Source organism: Miniopterus schreibersii (assembly GCF_964146895.1).
Source record: "Miniopterus schreibersii genome assembly, chromosome: 2".
In the NCBI taxonomy this organism is placed as follows: Eukaryota; Metazoa; Chordata; class Mammalia; order Chiroptera; family Miniopteridae; genus Miniopterus; species Miniopterus schreibersii.
The window spans coordinates 174,727,630-174,744,136 of NC_138102.1; the positions used below are offsets into that span (position 1 = coordinate 174,727,630).

General features: G+C 48.2%; 1 protein-coding gene across 1 annotated transcript in view; it reads left to right on the plus strand.

The window, feature by feature from the left end:
* STAB2 (stabilin 2) overlaps positions 1-16,507 on the plus strand; it is a 116,164-nt gene that overhangs the window by 54,381 nt on the left and 45,276 nt on the right. Inside the window, exons 27-39 of the mRNA XM_081127683.1 lie at positions 270-362; positions 2,499-2,546; positions 3,897-4,033; positions 4,461-4,575; positions 6,694-6,771; positions 9,354-9,452; positions 9,539-9,646; positions 10,493-10,624; positions 11,723-11,851; positions 13,077-13,133; positions 14,163-14,258; positions 14,719-14,914; positions 16,306-16,401. Of these exons, the coding sequence (XP_080983809.1) occupies positions 270-362; positions 2,499-2,546; positions 3,897-4,033; positions 4,461-4,575; positions 6,694-6,771; positions 9,354-9,452; positions 9,539-9,646; positions 10,493-10,624; positions 11,723-11,851; positions 13,077-13,133; positions 14,163-14,258; positions 14,719-14,914; positions 16,306-16,401 (1,384 nt within the window). The remainder of the gene's footprint in view (positions 1-269; positions 363-2,498; positions 2,547-3,896; positions 4,034-4,460; positions 4,576-6,693; positions 6,772-9,353; positions 9,453-9,538; positions 9,647-10,492; positions 10,625-11,722; positions 11,852-13,076; positions 13,134-14,162; positions 14,259-14,718; positions 14,915-16,305; positions 16,402-16,507) is intronic.

Sequence of the window (16,507 nt, forward strand, 5' to 3'; positions counted from 1 at the left end):
CCAATAAGCTGTGTATCCTGTGTTTTTACTTGCTAAACCTGGCAGGGTTGGAAAGAAAGAACTTAACCCGCGATTAAGGAAAAGCTGCACCAAACGTGCAGACCGGAGACTCTCATTGCAACGTGGAAGAGTCTGCAGATTATTTCTACCATCTTTCAATCCCAAATTTGCAATTCTCACCATAGGTGGGGCCCAGCGTCTCACGGATGTAGCCCATATCTAGCTCCTCAGTTAGGAGGCCCAGCCATCTTTCATCTCCCTTTCCCCAGGCCAGCTGTCAGCTCACTTCTGGCGCCTGGCGCTGTGTCTGCCGAGAGGGCTACGAGGGCGACGGCTTCCTGTGCTACGGGAATGCGGCAGTGGTAAGTCCCCAAGGGTCACCCCAGGGCCGCATGACAAAGACGGAGCTCTCTCAAAATGCTCCTAGGATGCCTTGGTAGCACTGTGCACACCAAGTGCTCCAGGAGACTTTCTAGGAAGCCGGCTGCCTCTCCCAGGTGGTAGATGTTTTCTACAGGCTGAGGGAGCTAACTTTTATTTGGCCCCTGCTGTGTACCAAGCAGTCCTGGCTTCCTTTTCTGGTCATTCCACATCTTTCCATTCCCAAATGAACGACTGAATGGCCTCTGCTGAGCTCTCAGCGTGCTCCTACCTGGGTTGTGTGCCCCCTATTCGTACCCAGAGCCCCCTGCACTGACCACACGGGGGGGGGGGGGAGAACACCTTCTGTATGCCACCATCTTACTAAGTCCTTAACACGCAGGCACCCCATTTAAACCTCATGACGACCTCTGAGATTGCTGCTGCTATTATGCCCATTTTGTAGATGAAGAAACTGAGAAACTAGGAAAATTTGCCTATACTTACCTGGCAAGGGGAATACCATGATCATGGAGAAAATTTGCCTAAGGCCCCTCAGCTGCCTAAGCGCCGAGCCCAAGCCCTTCACCACCAGTGGAAAGTATTCTATGAGCTTAGTGCCTGTCGCGCAGAGCTCTCCCTGCGCACACATCTAACTGTTTCCCCTCCACTGGGCTGTAAACTCTTGAGGGCAGGTCTTCGCCTTGTTTTCAGCTTCACTCCCACTGTTTATAAAGATTGGTTGACATGAGAAGTAGAGTAAATCAGGAATTTTCTCATCACTTGCTTTTTGTTCGACTCACTGCAGTTCGCTTGCTGTCCCTCTGCTCAGCTAAAAACCCTTGGGCTAACAAACCTCAGGACCTGCCTCCTGCCCAAACTCAGAGCCCCCCTCGGGCTGGGCTCCTTGTTCCCCAGGTCTGGCTGCAGCACCGGACCCTCGGCCATTCTGCCTAGCCATGGTCCTTTCCACCCTTCACTTCACACTGTTCCTCCTACTCACCCTGTTGGGCCTGGGATACCCAGACCATGGAGCGTAGACCCAGCGTTTTCTCTGCACCGCCCATGGGCCACATTGTCTAAAACCAAAACCTTACTTAAAACCCTAACCCCTGCTTTCACAGTGTCCCCTCCTCCCACAGAAAACAAGATGAAGTCTCAGTACTCATCTGGGACAACGGGTATCTTCACTTTCCCTGCAAGGAGCTGAGCAGAGCCTGAGCTTAGCTGTGGCTTCCCAGCTCCATGCCAGCCCTGCTCCCCTCTCCCACGGGCTCAGCCTCTGGTCTTTCTGCCATCAGTCCAGGTGCAACTCGTGCCCTCCTCTCCCTTAAAGCAGCCCCTTTAAGGCAAGACATGAGCATCTCAGCTCTTACACTTACCTGTTTACTGATTTACTTTTTAACAGGTGTTTACTAACTTAATAACCTCAGCTACTTTCAAAACGACTTGGAGACAGTGCTGAGATGTATTGTCTTTATGAAATTTGCATATTATCATTGGTATTGCCGATGTCATGGTGTTTGATTGTTTAAAATGCTCTCCCGTACATTCCCTCCTGGTACCAGTCGTGGTGGTTCAGTATATATGTTCATTAATCAATTCCATGGGAGAAATTAAAAAGAAGCACCTGCCAGCCTCTATTCTGAGCACTATAAAAACATTAACTGTTCCCATTCGAACATCAGCCCTAAGAGTTGGGTTTTCAATATCCCCATTGTACAGATGAGAAAATTGAGGCCCAGAGAGACAAAGTCTCTTGCCTAAGGAACTTTGGCTCCATGCTCCAAGCCACTGTTCAACATCGGCTCTGAACGTGGGGTCTTTACTGAGCTCTGTGACCCCCCTTAGGGTGGATGGCCATGTTCTTACACCCTAAATTCTGATTTGGAAGACCTTCAGGCTGTTGTTCCATTTGAAGTTTCTGGAATTACTTCTTTACCTCAAATAGAGAGGACAGTAGAACCACGGAGCCTGAAAGAAATGAGCAGCTCTGGGAGTGTGGAAATTCAACCGTTCATGTTGGGTCAAGGAGGCGGCAGGGAGAGCGAGCCCCCAGAAACGCGCAGATTATGCCCCTCACTGTTCCTTCTCTCGTCTCTCTCTCCTCTCTCCCTCTCCCGCACGGTGTGAACAAGGAATTGTCATTTCTCTCCGCGGCAGCTATATTTAACCAGTGGATAAACGTGAGTACCTTTGCTGGAATGTATGTAATTTTAGAAATTTGGAATGTATACAATGGGAAACCAAAAATGCAGCTGGTAGGAGGAGGGAGAGTCGTTGTCTAGAGCAGAGGTTCTCAACCCTGGCTGCCCTTAGAGTCACATGGGACACATTCTGTAAATCGCCATGCCTAGACACCCGCCCCAGACACCCTGATCTGACTGGCCAGAGGGTTGCCCTGGGCATCTGTAGTCTGACAGCTTCCCAGGTGATTCTGACACGAAACCAGCGCTAAGAAGCCTGGCCTAGGATCAGCTGGGGTGGTCAACATTTCAACCAATTCAAATATGCATGTCTAGCTTCGTTTACCACAGAGGCCTTCTGTAAAAAGTCCACATAATTCATCACCGGAACTCACCAAGTTAGAGACGGGATTTGCAGTTACAATCTGGAAAATTTCGTGTGTCCTTATCTCTCAGCCTAACATGCCTGGGGGAGCTTTGCCCTCTACCCTGGAAAGTCCTATAACAAAGAGCCCAGCCCCCACTCTACTCAGCCCTCTGAATCTCTGTCATCTTTGCCTGAGGGGGCCAAGGTGACCAGCCCAGCCAGCCATCAAACAGGTGGTTTATCCCCTTCGAATGGACATGTGCAAAGACAGGTAGGGCCTGGCCAGCACCCACAGCAGGACAGCCTCTTGCTGCTTCTCTGTGGGACCTCTCTCACCCCATCACATGGAGCAGCAGGGACTGAGAGTCCTGTTAGCACATTGATTTCCACATAGACCCACCCCACACACAGAAGCTTGCCCAGGGGTGTTCCAGACCCAGCTCATCCCAGCTCAGAGAACACACCTTTGCCAGCCCCACTGCCCTGTTGCCAGTTTGAATTCAGCTGGGAATATTTATGCCACAGAAGTCAGCAAACACTACAAAACAGGGCTTTTATTTGTTCGATTTCAGGCCTCCAGTCTCTCTCCCAGGCTGAACCTGTTCCTATAATCTCCCCACTATCCTATTCCAAAGGTCCCAAGGATTCCCAAGGTTCTCTGCACATACGCATGCACACACATGCACACACATGCACACACATGCACACACATGCGTGATCCTGTCAAGGCTATTCTCTCTTCATTTAGACTAAAGGGTAAATGACTGATAATGAAGCAGAATGTGACTTGATCAGGAAAATTTGCCTTTTGTCAAGGTTCACACAATTAAATAAAAGGAAGGATTTGCGAAAGCGGTCCCTAGGACCTTCCCAGTGTCCCTGAAATCACATCAAAGGGAAATGGTCATCTCTGCCAAGCATTAAGTCAGCCCCGGTCTGTCCCCTAATATGAGCCTGGCCACTTTTTTCCTTCTGTGATTCAGAATGCTTCTCTACATCCCATGCTGTCAGCTGCCTCGAACCTCACTGTCCTCGTGCCTTCCCAACAAGCTATTGAGGACATGGACCAAGATGAGAAAGCCTTCTGGTTGTCCAAGAGCAATATTCCAGCCCTGGTAAAGTAGGTATTATGCATTCTCTTCTTCATGATCTCTTACTGGCATCAGTGTGAACAAGTTCAATGGAGGGAAGCCACATGGTCCTTGAGATTCATGGCACTGGACATGCTGTGAGGCTCCCCTCACCACCCCCCAGGATGGCAATAGTTGACATTATTGACAGCCCATTCTGGGCTAACTGCTTTACATATAACTCAGTTAATCTTCCCAATGACCCTAGAAGATGGGCATTAATAATTATTCCTATTCTACAGATGTGGAAACTGAGGTATGAGGTAATTATGTAACTAACCCACAGGTGCCCTGACTGATCATTGCAGGGGGAGGTTTTGAATCTGGCAGCCTGGCTCCAGAACCACTTTTTAAATTACTCAGAGATTCTGCCGCGTGCATTGATATTCATTACAGCCCTGTGGACTGTTTTTTCAGATACCACACACTCCTAGGCACGTATGGAGTGGCAGATCTGCAGACTCTGTCATCTTCTGACATGCTGGCAACGTCTTTGCAGGGCAACTTCCTTCACCTGATGAAGGCAGATGGGGTAAGAAAGCACTTTATTGGGCTGGGTAGTGGAAACGTCAATTACATTCATATTGTACTTTTAAATTCTTTGTGTTGCGAAAATTTCCAAACATGAGCAAAAATAGGCCAAGAATAGGACCTCTACATCCATGTAGGCATCATCCAGCTTCAACAATCATCAACATATATTCACACACACACACACACACAGTTACTCTACAGCAGTGACCCTATGAAATGTCACCCTCTGCCTACTGTTTAGCCACAAGGCACCTCCTGACTGACCACACTCATCCAGAAAGTCAGATCTTTCCATTCTTCTGGGTGAAGGTCAGGCAGTTTCTCCACTTTGATTTTTATGTGTAGTTAACCAAGAGCTTGTTACTGTAACCTACTGATTGAGTCATTACAGGTCACTAAAATGTTATATCGGTTCGGGTGAGTCAGTCAGCACATGTTTCTTGAGTGCCTGCTGCGCTCCGGGAACCGGCCGAAGTGCTGGAGTCAGGGCGGCGCCCAAGGAAGAGCCGCGCCCCACAGACGCTCACCGTCTGGCCCTCAGCACAGCGGGGCGAGGGCTTGGGTTTAGCCTTCCCCGGGGACGTGCGGTTGCCCTGCTGCCCGCGGCAGTGTCTTAAAACTCTTTCTATGAATCTCACAAGATGAGAACGAAGATCCGGTTGGAGAGTGGGAACTGCTGCGTGAGTGGGCCACGGGCACAGTCAGGAGGCTTCAGAGGCTGCTCTAAACATCTCTGCTGACTACTCAGCAGCGTGAGCTCCATGGAAAGGCTCCATGCCTAGTGCCACCCAAATGTATGTGCTTCGCCAGATAATTCCTTTTAGGAAGCAGGAAAGAGTTACGTATGGTCCCATGGATTCTTTACGTGTTATTATAATTCTAGTGCATTACATACATATATCAGATCTGAGGTTATTTTCTATCAGTGTTTTAAGTCACTGATTCCCTTGACAAGCATTCAGTGAACACCCAACTTGGTCAGGCTCTATAGATTCAAAGATAAATCAACCAAGACCTCTGATCTAACCATCAAAGGCACATTTTTAATGAGTTTATTCCTATGCCTCATGTAAATGTCTCCCTTTAACCAAAAGAGATGTGCAAGGTGGCGCAGGAATGTTCTCTTCAGGGCCTCTGCTGATTTGACTTTGGAGATGCTCAGGGTGAGACAAGTCCCCTTTGCACCCAAAGTGCCCAGGAAGAATTTCAAATAGAGGGTAATGGTGGGGAGATGAGAGGAAACCAGAGAAACCAGAGAGGGTGGAGCCTAGTTGTTGTGGTTGGTTGGTGACTAGGTGGGTGCGTAGGTTGGCTTTTACTTAGCTCCATTCCACCTTGTAATTATTATTCTTGATAAATAGTTGGATTCTGACCAGGAAAGTCAGTTAGTGTCTGTATGAGTTTGCTAGGGCTGCTATACCAAAGTACCGCAGGCTGGGTGGCTCAAATATCAGTGATTTTTGTCACTCTTCTGGAGGCTAAAAGTCCAAAATCAAGGGATGGGGAGAGCTGACTCCTTCTGAGGGCTGTAGAGGGAACTGCTGCAGGCTGTCTTATAGGTGACTGTCCCATGTTCATACGGCAGACTCCCCATATACCTATGTCCAAATTCCCTCTTCTTATATAGACACCAGCCATATTCGATTAAGGCTCATTCTAATGACCTCATTTTAACTTGATTACTTCTGTAAAGACCTTACCTCCAAATAAGGGCACATTCTGACATACTGGGGGTTAGGACTCCAGCTTATGGATTTGGGGGAAAGGAGGGAAGACACTTCAACCTACAACATTGTCTACAGTGTTTTTCAAACAGCAGGGTCACGTTAGTGACCTTGGCCAGCACTTTTTTAATGAAATAGAATGGAATGGAATGAAATCAATGGTCAGCTGCCTCCCACATAGTAGAGGAAAGTACTAGTTCATTTTGATTGTGTGTGCATATGTGAGTGTGATATGTCTAATGGGTCACAATTTAAAGATATTTCTAAAGGAGGGTCATGGTCCAAAAGGGTGAAGGTCACTCCTCCTCAGAAAGTGGAAAACCCAGAATTAACATAGATCCCTAGGTGTTCTCTACGGAGACTCACCTTCGGACTGTGGTTTTCATTTACAGAACATCACAATTGAAGGAGCATCCATCGTGGATGGTGACAACGCAGCCACCAACGGAGTGATACACGTCATCAACAAGGTACGAAGTCCATCCTCGCACTCAGGTAGCTTCTCTTCTTTTGTTTGCCCTCCTGGACAGTATGTTTGCGGGGGTTGGGGGATAAATTTTTAGCCATAATATGAAAGCAACCTGCATTGTGCTTCATTGCTTTTCTTTTAAGGCCATTTAGAGGCTCTGCTCATTCAGTCAGACTCAGTTACTATCTACTCAGCCCTTGTTCTGCAATGGGTCCTATATAAGGAGTGGCCACATAGAGTATATTTCTTATTTATGGGAACATCTTATGAGGCACACAAGGACCTCAGCATTGGGAAGTCCCAGCGTCCAAATGGCATATAGTCAAGAACTGCAGGAGGGGCAAGTGCTTAGGTATCACTTCGCCAGTATTGCACCCTAAGACAATGGGGTGGGGGACGCCCTAGGAAAAGTGGGAAAGGGTATTGTGACATTTTCATTTTCTTCTAAGATGCAATTCAACAGTATTCAAAGATGTAAAATAGAAAATAAAGTATCATGCAAAATTGAAACTCTCCTATAATTTTTAGTCGCTGTATTAGGATCTTTATTTAAAATTAAAGTTAGAATTTAGGGTATATTGGAAACTTTTGAAAGGTGGAATATTAAAAAGACAATTAACTAACTGCATTTTAACTAAAATTCTTCTCATTTGGCCCTTATATACTCACTTTTTTATTTTACGTTAGAGAAAAGGTCAACTATTTCCATTCAGAAAAGAGAGGCTCTTTGTAAAGCTCCTTGGTGCATTATTTTGCTAGGACCATGCAATTCTCTTGTATTCCTAAGAGACCTTAAAACACAGATTTTTTGTGAGTTTTTTTGTTGTTGTTTTTTTGAGCAAGTGATTTTTCACTCACAGGGGAGCTGTGCCTAGTTTATGGCTTCATATAATGCAGTCACATTACTTTTCCAGGGTATTTTTCTTGTCTAACCCAGGCTTTCCAGAGTACTGAAAACCCTTTTTAAAAACACACACACAGGCCCTGGCCAGTGTTCTCAGTGGTTAGAGCAGCAGCCCACACACCGAAGAGTCAAGGGTTCCATTCCTCGTCAAGGGCACATACCTGGGTTGTAGGTTCGATCCCCGGCGCTGGTTGGGGCATGTGCAGGAGGAAACCAATGGATGTGTCTCTCTCACATCGATGTTTCTATCTCTCTCTCTCTCTTTTCCACTCTTTCTAAAAATCAATGAAAAAAATATCCTCGGGTAAGGATTAACAAAAAAATAAAATAAAAAATAAAAAACACACAAAATTACCTCTCCTTCTAATTTACACTTTTAATGGACATAATCTCATTAGTAGAATAGCAGAACACCTCATCCAGTCTCCGATCCTAAGCATTATTATCCTGGGGGGCTAGTCGAGTCCTGCCTGCCTCCTCTGTGAAGCCTTCCCTGATCCCTGCAGCTCATATCACCAAGGTTGACACAGTGTAAAGAGGGTAATTCTAGAGTCACACAGAGTCTGGGTTCAGGCACTTAGCTAGCTGCATGACCTTGGACAGGTGACATAACCTCTACAAACCCCCATGTGCTTCCCCTGTGCGGATTAAACGCCACCCTCTCTTGATGTGAGCTGCCCAGCGGGCCCTCAGTAAATGTTGGTTTTGTTCCCTTCTCCTGCCTCTGAGATCCATGGGTTTTCTTGGTATGGAGCTCCCCTGGCCTAACTGTGCCCTCCTGTTGGGTAGTTGTTCCTTTTGGAACAGGTCCTGAACCCCAGGCTGATGGCCTGTCCCGCCGGGGCGGGGCTGCATCATTTCTGTGTCCCTCATCAGCACTAGCACCTCACCTCAGGTACAATCACAGCTGGAACAAAGGACGGCCCACTGGGGCCTAGACATTGCAACGAGTATCATGAGTCACATCATCTCATTTGATATTTTTAAAGATTTTTTTGATTGATTTTTTTAGAGAGAAAGGGAGAGGGAGGGAGAGAAAAACATCAGTAGGAGAGAGAAACATCGATTGGCTGCCTCCTGCACGCCCCCGACCGAAGCCTGCAACCTGGGCATGTGCCCTGCCCGGGAATCGAACCAGCGGCCTTCCAGTGCACGGGACGCCACACCGGCCAGGGCTCATCTCATTTGGTCATGTGATTTTGACAATGCCCCTGAGAAAGTGGGTACAATTGTCCTCCCTTCCCGAATGAGGCAGCCGAGGGTCCTCATGGCTAAGTACCTGGGCTGAAGAAGAAGTTGTGTGAACACAAAACATTCACGGATGCACGCCCACCGGTCCAGCTCTCTGCCTAGCCTCCGGGGTGCACTGGCTCCCCGAGGCCCTCCTTCCACGCCTGTGCATTGGACACCGTGGTCCCCTATGGCAGGGCCACCATGAACAGCTGGCCTAAAGGCGGAGCGAGGCTGAAAGCCGCCCACTTCGCTCCCCAAGCCACGCGTCCCTGTCGGCGCCGCAAACTCTCAGGGCAAAGGGGGCCTTTTTTAAATTTGCAGAGGCATTCTCGGGACTGGCCGTAGCCCTGAAAACTGCAAACGGGTATGTGACATGCAACCGGGTATCGGAGAGTAGCAAGTGCCACCAACACCTGCTGAGAGAATTGTGGGGCTTCCTTCCCCAGGTCCTGGTTCCCCAAAGAGGCCTGACTGCCTCCTTACCGAACCTGCTCACCCGCCTGGACCAGATGCCTGACTACTCCATCTTCCGGGGCTACCTCATTGCAAGTACCACGTTTTCTGCGCGACCCCCTTGCTCAGGTGACCGGGGGCGGAGTCCCTCACGCGCCCTTGTCTCTCTCCGCCACAGCAACATAACCTGGCGAATGCCATCGAGGCTTCCGACGCTTACACGGTGTTTGCGCCCAACAACGAGGCCATTGAGAACTACATCCGGGAAAAGAAGGTCACCACTCTGGTAGGTATCGGGAACGACACCCAGGGAAATTCTTTTTGCCGATCCAGACGCTCAACATTTTACAGGTCACCCATCACGTATCATTTCACTCTTCCAGCGAAACTTCCTTTCCATCTCCAGATACTTAACATAAAGTCTTGAGGAGGTGCTCTGATGCAGACACTTGCCCCGTGTACACGCCGGAGCTGCCCATATACTGTATTTCGTTTCTATTCCGGGAAGCACACATTTGGGCCCATGTGCACAAGGGTGCAGGAGTTCCAGGAACCTGGATGTGTATCCACAGGACACAAGCATTCACTTGTCCCGAGCCAACACTGGGAGTGCAAGGGGCCCGGTGCAGTGACACCCTCCTCACTCCACTGTGGCTGGGCCAGCCTGCCAGCAGTCCCTGGCATGAGATCACTCAGGCTGAGTGACCCCAGTCCCACAGGCCACCATCTCTGCAGGGGACACAGATCAAGCCTTTAAAACATCCCATCAAACCTCCTCTCGTGACCCCTGATGTAAAAGGCAGGCTGAGGTATAGGGACTCTCTCTTCCTAGCGGCTCTTTCCAAAATAAATCATCTTTGAAATCCTCCCCAGCCTTTCATGCCCTCAGTCTGGGCTTTAGGATCTCCTAATGAGTTCTTGAGCATCCCACGTGGAAAACTCACGTGATCTCCAAGGTGATCTGTCTCAGATCTAATATTTATTGTCTATTGTGGCCTGATGCCTCGGTCAGAACCTCCGGTTCAGCAAGCTTTTGCCCCCATGATGCCCACAGTGCCTGACATGTGGGAGCAGCCTGGGAAGGGGCTGGGGACTGGCTGGCCCACTGGCTGACTCAATTCTGTGTGCCCAGGGGGAGGACATACTCAGGTACCACGTGGTCTTGGAGGAGAAGCTGCTGAAGAACGACCTGCACAATGGCATGCACCGGGGGACCATGCTGGGCGCCTCCTTCCTCCTCGGCTTCTTTCTCCACAATGACCAGGTGCGGTCCTCTCGCTCCAGGCCTGGGAATGGGGGTCTCGGCTCCCGTCACCCACCATCCCTTCCCTACTGGGAGTATCTCACCCAGACTTCCTACACCTTACCCACAAAAGACAGTGGTCTGTGTTTCACCATAAAGTAACGACTAGGCCAGACTGTCGAGCCCCCTGCCACCAGCCTTCAGATAGCCAGTGCGGCTGACTAGTCGCGGCCTCTGAATCCCAGCAGTCACAGGTGCCCTTCAATGCTGATTCCCATCAAACCCAGCAGACAGTCCGCAAGCAGCCTCCAAGGTGCAAGGAAACCTACCAGCAAAACCCAGCTCCCGGGAAGGAGCACAGGTTCCAGGCCATAGGAGCCTAATGCCATACGTAAGGTCCAGCAGCCAGATGAATTAACATTGTCGTTGCTTGATTGTAAAGACTGCAAACATACCGTAAACTCCAAAGGAGCCCCAAGGGAAACACGGGGTAATGCTGACCCCTGGGCAGTCTCCACACACTGGGAGATGATGCTATCTGGTGGAACCCTTTTTACAAACTCTACAAAAAGTTAGCTACTTTTGTTCTTCTATAACTGTCACTTAGCCTTCTGAGGGTTAATTGCATACTAACCACGAAGCAGAGACACGCTGTAAGGATTATGAATCTCACTGTCCACGTCTTGGTTTAGGGAAACAGTCACACCTCCAGCTCCACAAGTCCACAGGGCAGCTGAGCACATCCATGGAGCTATTTCGCCAATGGTCACTAACGAAATGATCACAATTCAACATTTTTCAAATAATCATAAACCGATGAGCTTTAGGGATGGAGAGAAACCTTCGAGATGATCTAGAACAACCTGTTTCTTTTACATAAGAGAACATGGAGATTCAGAGAGGAAAAGCAACTGGCGCAAGGTCACACAGCTCGGTGGTCAGACGCAGGACTATTCTGACTCCCCTCTCCTAGGCCAGAGCTCTTTCCCCTACAGCGTGCTACCTTCTGGGTGAATATTGAAATATCTCTTAGGCTGTTGTTATGCTGACACCCTCCAATCCCCATTTTCCTTACTTCCCTTAAAAGTAAAAATTTACATTTAACTCTCTTGTTCACAGCTTTACGTAAATGAAGCTCCAATAAACTACACCAATGTAGCCACTGACAAGGGAGTGATCCATGGCTTGGAGAAAGTTCTGGAAATTCAGAAAAATAGATGTGATAATAGCCATACTACTATTTCAAGAGTAAGTTATTTCCAAGGCTAATGATGCAATTAAATACTGTTGGTTTCTTTTATTCGATTTTTAAGCATAAGATTCGTCTATTAGGATATCTCAATTCAGTTCAAAAAACACTGAGTGAGCATCTCAGATGTGCAAAGGCGCACACCTGGCTGTGACTCTACAAACATAAGTAAGACCTGACCATGACCTCTGCCTTCCATGGGCTCAAAACCTAGTGCAATGAGTTGTACCTTGGATGCCCGGGAAAGGCTGCCTGGAGGGTTGTGTTGAGCAGAATTCTGAAGCCATGGTCTTTCTCAAATGGAAAATGTGCCATGCCGACCCAAAGGCACAGGGAGGGGACTGCAGTGCTTGGCAGGTACTGGCCCAGCCTGGTCTACTAGGAGAGAAAATATGAAAGTGGATTAGTTCAATATTGGAGACTTTTCGCTCCCATCCATTGGGTGGTGTAGGATCTTTCAGTAATAGTAACAGCTGCTAACATTCATCGGGCACTTAGTATGTTCCAGGCTCTGCTCTAAACATTTTACATGTATTAACCCATATAATTCTCACAGTGCCCTACAAAGTAGGTGCTCTCCCCATTTTATCGATGGAAGAGATGAACCACAGAGAAGCTAAGTAATGCACACAGGTTCACAGAGCTAACAAGTGGCAGGGAAGGAGTTCAAATCCAGTCAGTGTGACCCCAGTGCCAGGACTACACACTGTACTCTCGGGTAGGTGCTGAGTTAGAGCTGGATGCCTTGACCTCCTCTTATTTTAGGAACAAGTCACACTTAAGAGTTTCTGTCAATGTTAAGTTGGGCTCTTAGTTTGGTAATAGCGTATATATTATCTCCACCCTGACCCCTCTAGCTGGACTGTGGGCTCCCAAGCCCAGGCACAGAATCTGGCCCAATTCACTAAGTGATGGGTTAGCAATAAATGAGGGTTGTTGCTAAAGAAATTCAGGTTTGAATGAGGTAATACTCCACACGTTAAAGGGTGCTCGGCATCAGAAGAACATCGTGGAAGAGAGAGATGCTGAAATAGCCAAGACCAGAGGTAGTTCAAGTGCTTGTCTCGAAGAATATTAAATAGGTTCACCCGCTGAGCTCCCCTAATGTGGTTTCCTGTTCCATATCCTAAAACCTTCACTCTGAGGTCTGGGATATATTTGCAGCCTTGTTTTGCATTAAAAGCAATAACCGTGACATGTCCTCTTTGCCTCTGTTTCATCAAGGGAAAGTGTGGGAAGTGTCCCCAGCAGCCGATCTGCCCACTTGGAAGTAAACCGCTAGTGAGTATCCTTCCTGTTTTGATCAAATAATTTCCAGTCCCAGAAAGGTCCAAATTAGAAAATGAATCCCAGCACCCTTCCTTTTCACTTCCCTCATTCCTTCACTGGTTTTCATTTCATTTTACCTGCTTATGTTGTATGCATCTTTCTAAAGTCTTGAATCCATTTCTTTAGGACCAAAGCAAAATTTTAATTAATAAATAAATAGAAACAGGGGTTCCTCTCAACCAACACACAATGCAAGGAGAGGTTTTTCACTTTCTACATATTCCAGTAGCCAGGGGCGGCCAGGAGCAAGACCTCTTATCCGAGAAGGCAGCTTCTGTATCCAAAACCAAATCCAGCCTTGAGGCGCTCCACCTGCCTGATTTCCCTTTACAGGCGAAGACACAACTCATTTTCGCAGAAAAACAGGTGGCAGACCTGGAGGAGGTGGACGTGCCTTTGAATCAATTACCCACCCGTGCTTCTTGTAGCTATTTATTGCAAAAGCTAATTCTGATCATGCTCCAACCATTAGCAAGAATAAACACCCATGCACCTTCCAGGGCACGGGGATTGTATGTTCTAACGGTCACAGTGCTGATTCTCGCACTTGAGTTTTAATGTGATCTTGTGTATCATAAGTCTTTATAAGCAGCCTAATATTGTCTCAGATCAAGACAGGATAGAAATCAATAAATAGATAGAAGCCTAGACTCAGATCACCCATGTGTAGTGCTGGAAGGACATTTTTGTCTGGTTCACTCTTTTTCTTCCTAACTTGAGCTGTCCTCTGGGGAAAAGTTATTTTTGCAGAATGCTACCTGACAGTATAATTACTTGGACCTTGCCACCTGGTGTCCTGGCAGCCAACGCTGTGCTTGTCTGCTTTCTTTCTCATGAAGCAGCTCTGAGAAACCTTCCCTGTCCCTTTCTAGAACATTTCAGTCATGGAGAGACAGCCACGTGTCACCCACCTACTTGCCTTCAGAGGTTGGAAAACATTTTCCTAACTAAGAAACTGATGTGATCATTACTGTTTTGTAGGATAATGAAATGAGGAAATGTATTTTTACCACTTATCTCATGGGCAAGCGATCCGTGTTCATTGGGTGCCAGGCAAAATGTGTGAAAACTGTCATTGTGAGTATCATGGTTTAATAATTCTCATTAGAGCGGCGGCTTTGGGAAATTCAGTCATATGTTTTTCAAAGTGCCCTTACACGGCTGCCTTCTGCCATCTCCTCTGCTTCCTTCCTATCGTTACCATTTTCATTCAAAGTAGCCGAGACGGGCAGGAAGCTCGGGTGGCCCTGTGGGTGAGCACAGAGGTCAACACCGAGCATCCAGCCAGATGATGGAGAAACTGGGGACTGAGATGTGAAAGCCTGTTTCCTTTCCCTCTGTCCTACCTCCTGGGTGGAGGCCTCTGTCCATTCCTGGCACCCCTGGAAATTGCATGGCCTCCCTGGTTCTCAGGGAACCCCTCCATGGTGGGGTCCCAGCCCAGGGCACACAGCCAGTCCCACCCCAAGATTCTGTACCATGGCTGGACAAAACCGGGAGATGGAAGCAGGGGCCCCGCCTCGGCCTCTCGTTTCAGACCAGAGAGTGCTGTGCGGGCTTCTTCGGCCCCCAGTGCCAGCCCTGCCCTGGGAAAGCCAGGAACGTCTGCTTTGGAAACGGCGTCTGCTTGGACGGAATGGACGGCACGGGCACGTGCAAGTGTGAAGAGGGCTTCAATGGGACAGCCTGCGAGACCTGCGTGGAGGGCCAGTACGGCATCCACTGTGACCAAGGTGCGCACCCTGCCCCTCCGGGCCTGCCTGCCACAGGAGTAACGCGGCCTAGCTGCCAGGCAGGCTGGTCATCTACCTCTATGGTCATGTGAATTATAAGATCATTTATGTTGTGCAGTTTACATAGGGCAGTGTTTCCCCACTAACCGAGACCTACCAACCCCACCCCCAACCTGTTCGTTGACACTCCCCATCCTAACCACATTCCTGTATTTGCCTGTGCCCATGGTCCTCATAGTCACACTCTCAGTTTTGGACAGTGCTTGATAGTCTGAAAAGCAGATTTGTGCACATTATCTCACTTAATCCACACAGGAACCTTATGTACTTAGGTATTGTCATGCCCATTTTACAGGTGAGGGTATTAAGGCGAAGAGGTTGAATGACTTCCCCCAAGGTCATGCCTGAAAGAGGCAGAGCTGAGATTTGATGGCGCACTTTGCTTGACTCCAAAGCTCTGCTCTTGAATGATGTTGTCTTTTATATGAAGATCACTCTATTTATTCACCCTCAGGAAACAAACGCTTTAATGTTTTCACACAAAAAAGAAAAGAAAAAAAGTGCTCTGTTTGAGCCAAGTCATCTGCATTCTCACCCTGAGCTTCTTGTGCCCAGGGACACACCTGGTTGACTTGGGAGGAGGGGTTTCCTAATTCATGATGAGAAAACAAAACATTTCTTTTGCCTTGTACTAAAAACCATACATTTGACCTGGCTGTTACTGTTTTATTGTCAGCTGATCCAAGGCAGGCAAAATCAATGTATAGTTGGCTCATTGTAATTGGGCCATATAATATATAATTGGCATTATAGTGCTACTTTTTCTATGTTATGCGGAAGATTCTCTGCTTGTATTTGTGCAGGAGTTCTTAACCTGGGGTCCATAGATGACCTTCATGGGCTGAATGCTTTTCCCTGGGGAGGCATCCCCCACTTTCATCCAGTTATCAAAGAGGCTCCTGATGCTGCCGTGTGACAAAGGAATCGGCATTTCTATGCTGTTGGAGAGGGGGTGCTACACCAGGTTTATATAAACCCAGCATCAAATGGGCTTCTTTTAAAGACTACCCATATCAGGACCCCAAGGGGTCGCATGTAACCTTGGATCCTCAGATAACCTCAGCTGAGGACACTCCCACCGCCTGTGTCGCTGCCCCACAGAGCTACACAGTCTGGAAACCATGGTCGGTGTTGGACCGTGATCTCACTCACCCCTCGGCCTGCTCAGCTCTGCCTGCCCTTCCCGTGAGCCCAGCCCTCCGCTGAGGACAGCTGTTCTCTGAAACCAGGCTGAGAATTACGTGCGCTGAAGTGAACTTTGTAGTAAATGATCAATGAGTCATTGAACTCAGCTCAGAAGTCTGACGACGTGTGGGCGTTTTTTCACCCAGTGTGTTCCTGTGTCCATGGGAGATGCAGCCAAGGGCCCTCTGGCGACGGCTCCTGTGAATGTGACGTCGGCTGGCGAGGAGTGAGATGTGACAACGGTGAGAGCTGCCCCTCCATGCTGATGATCTGTTCTCAGCCTCCATCTCAGCAGCTATGTTTTTTTCTTTCCAAAATAGAAATGACATTTTTATTTCTTCCTTGAGT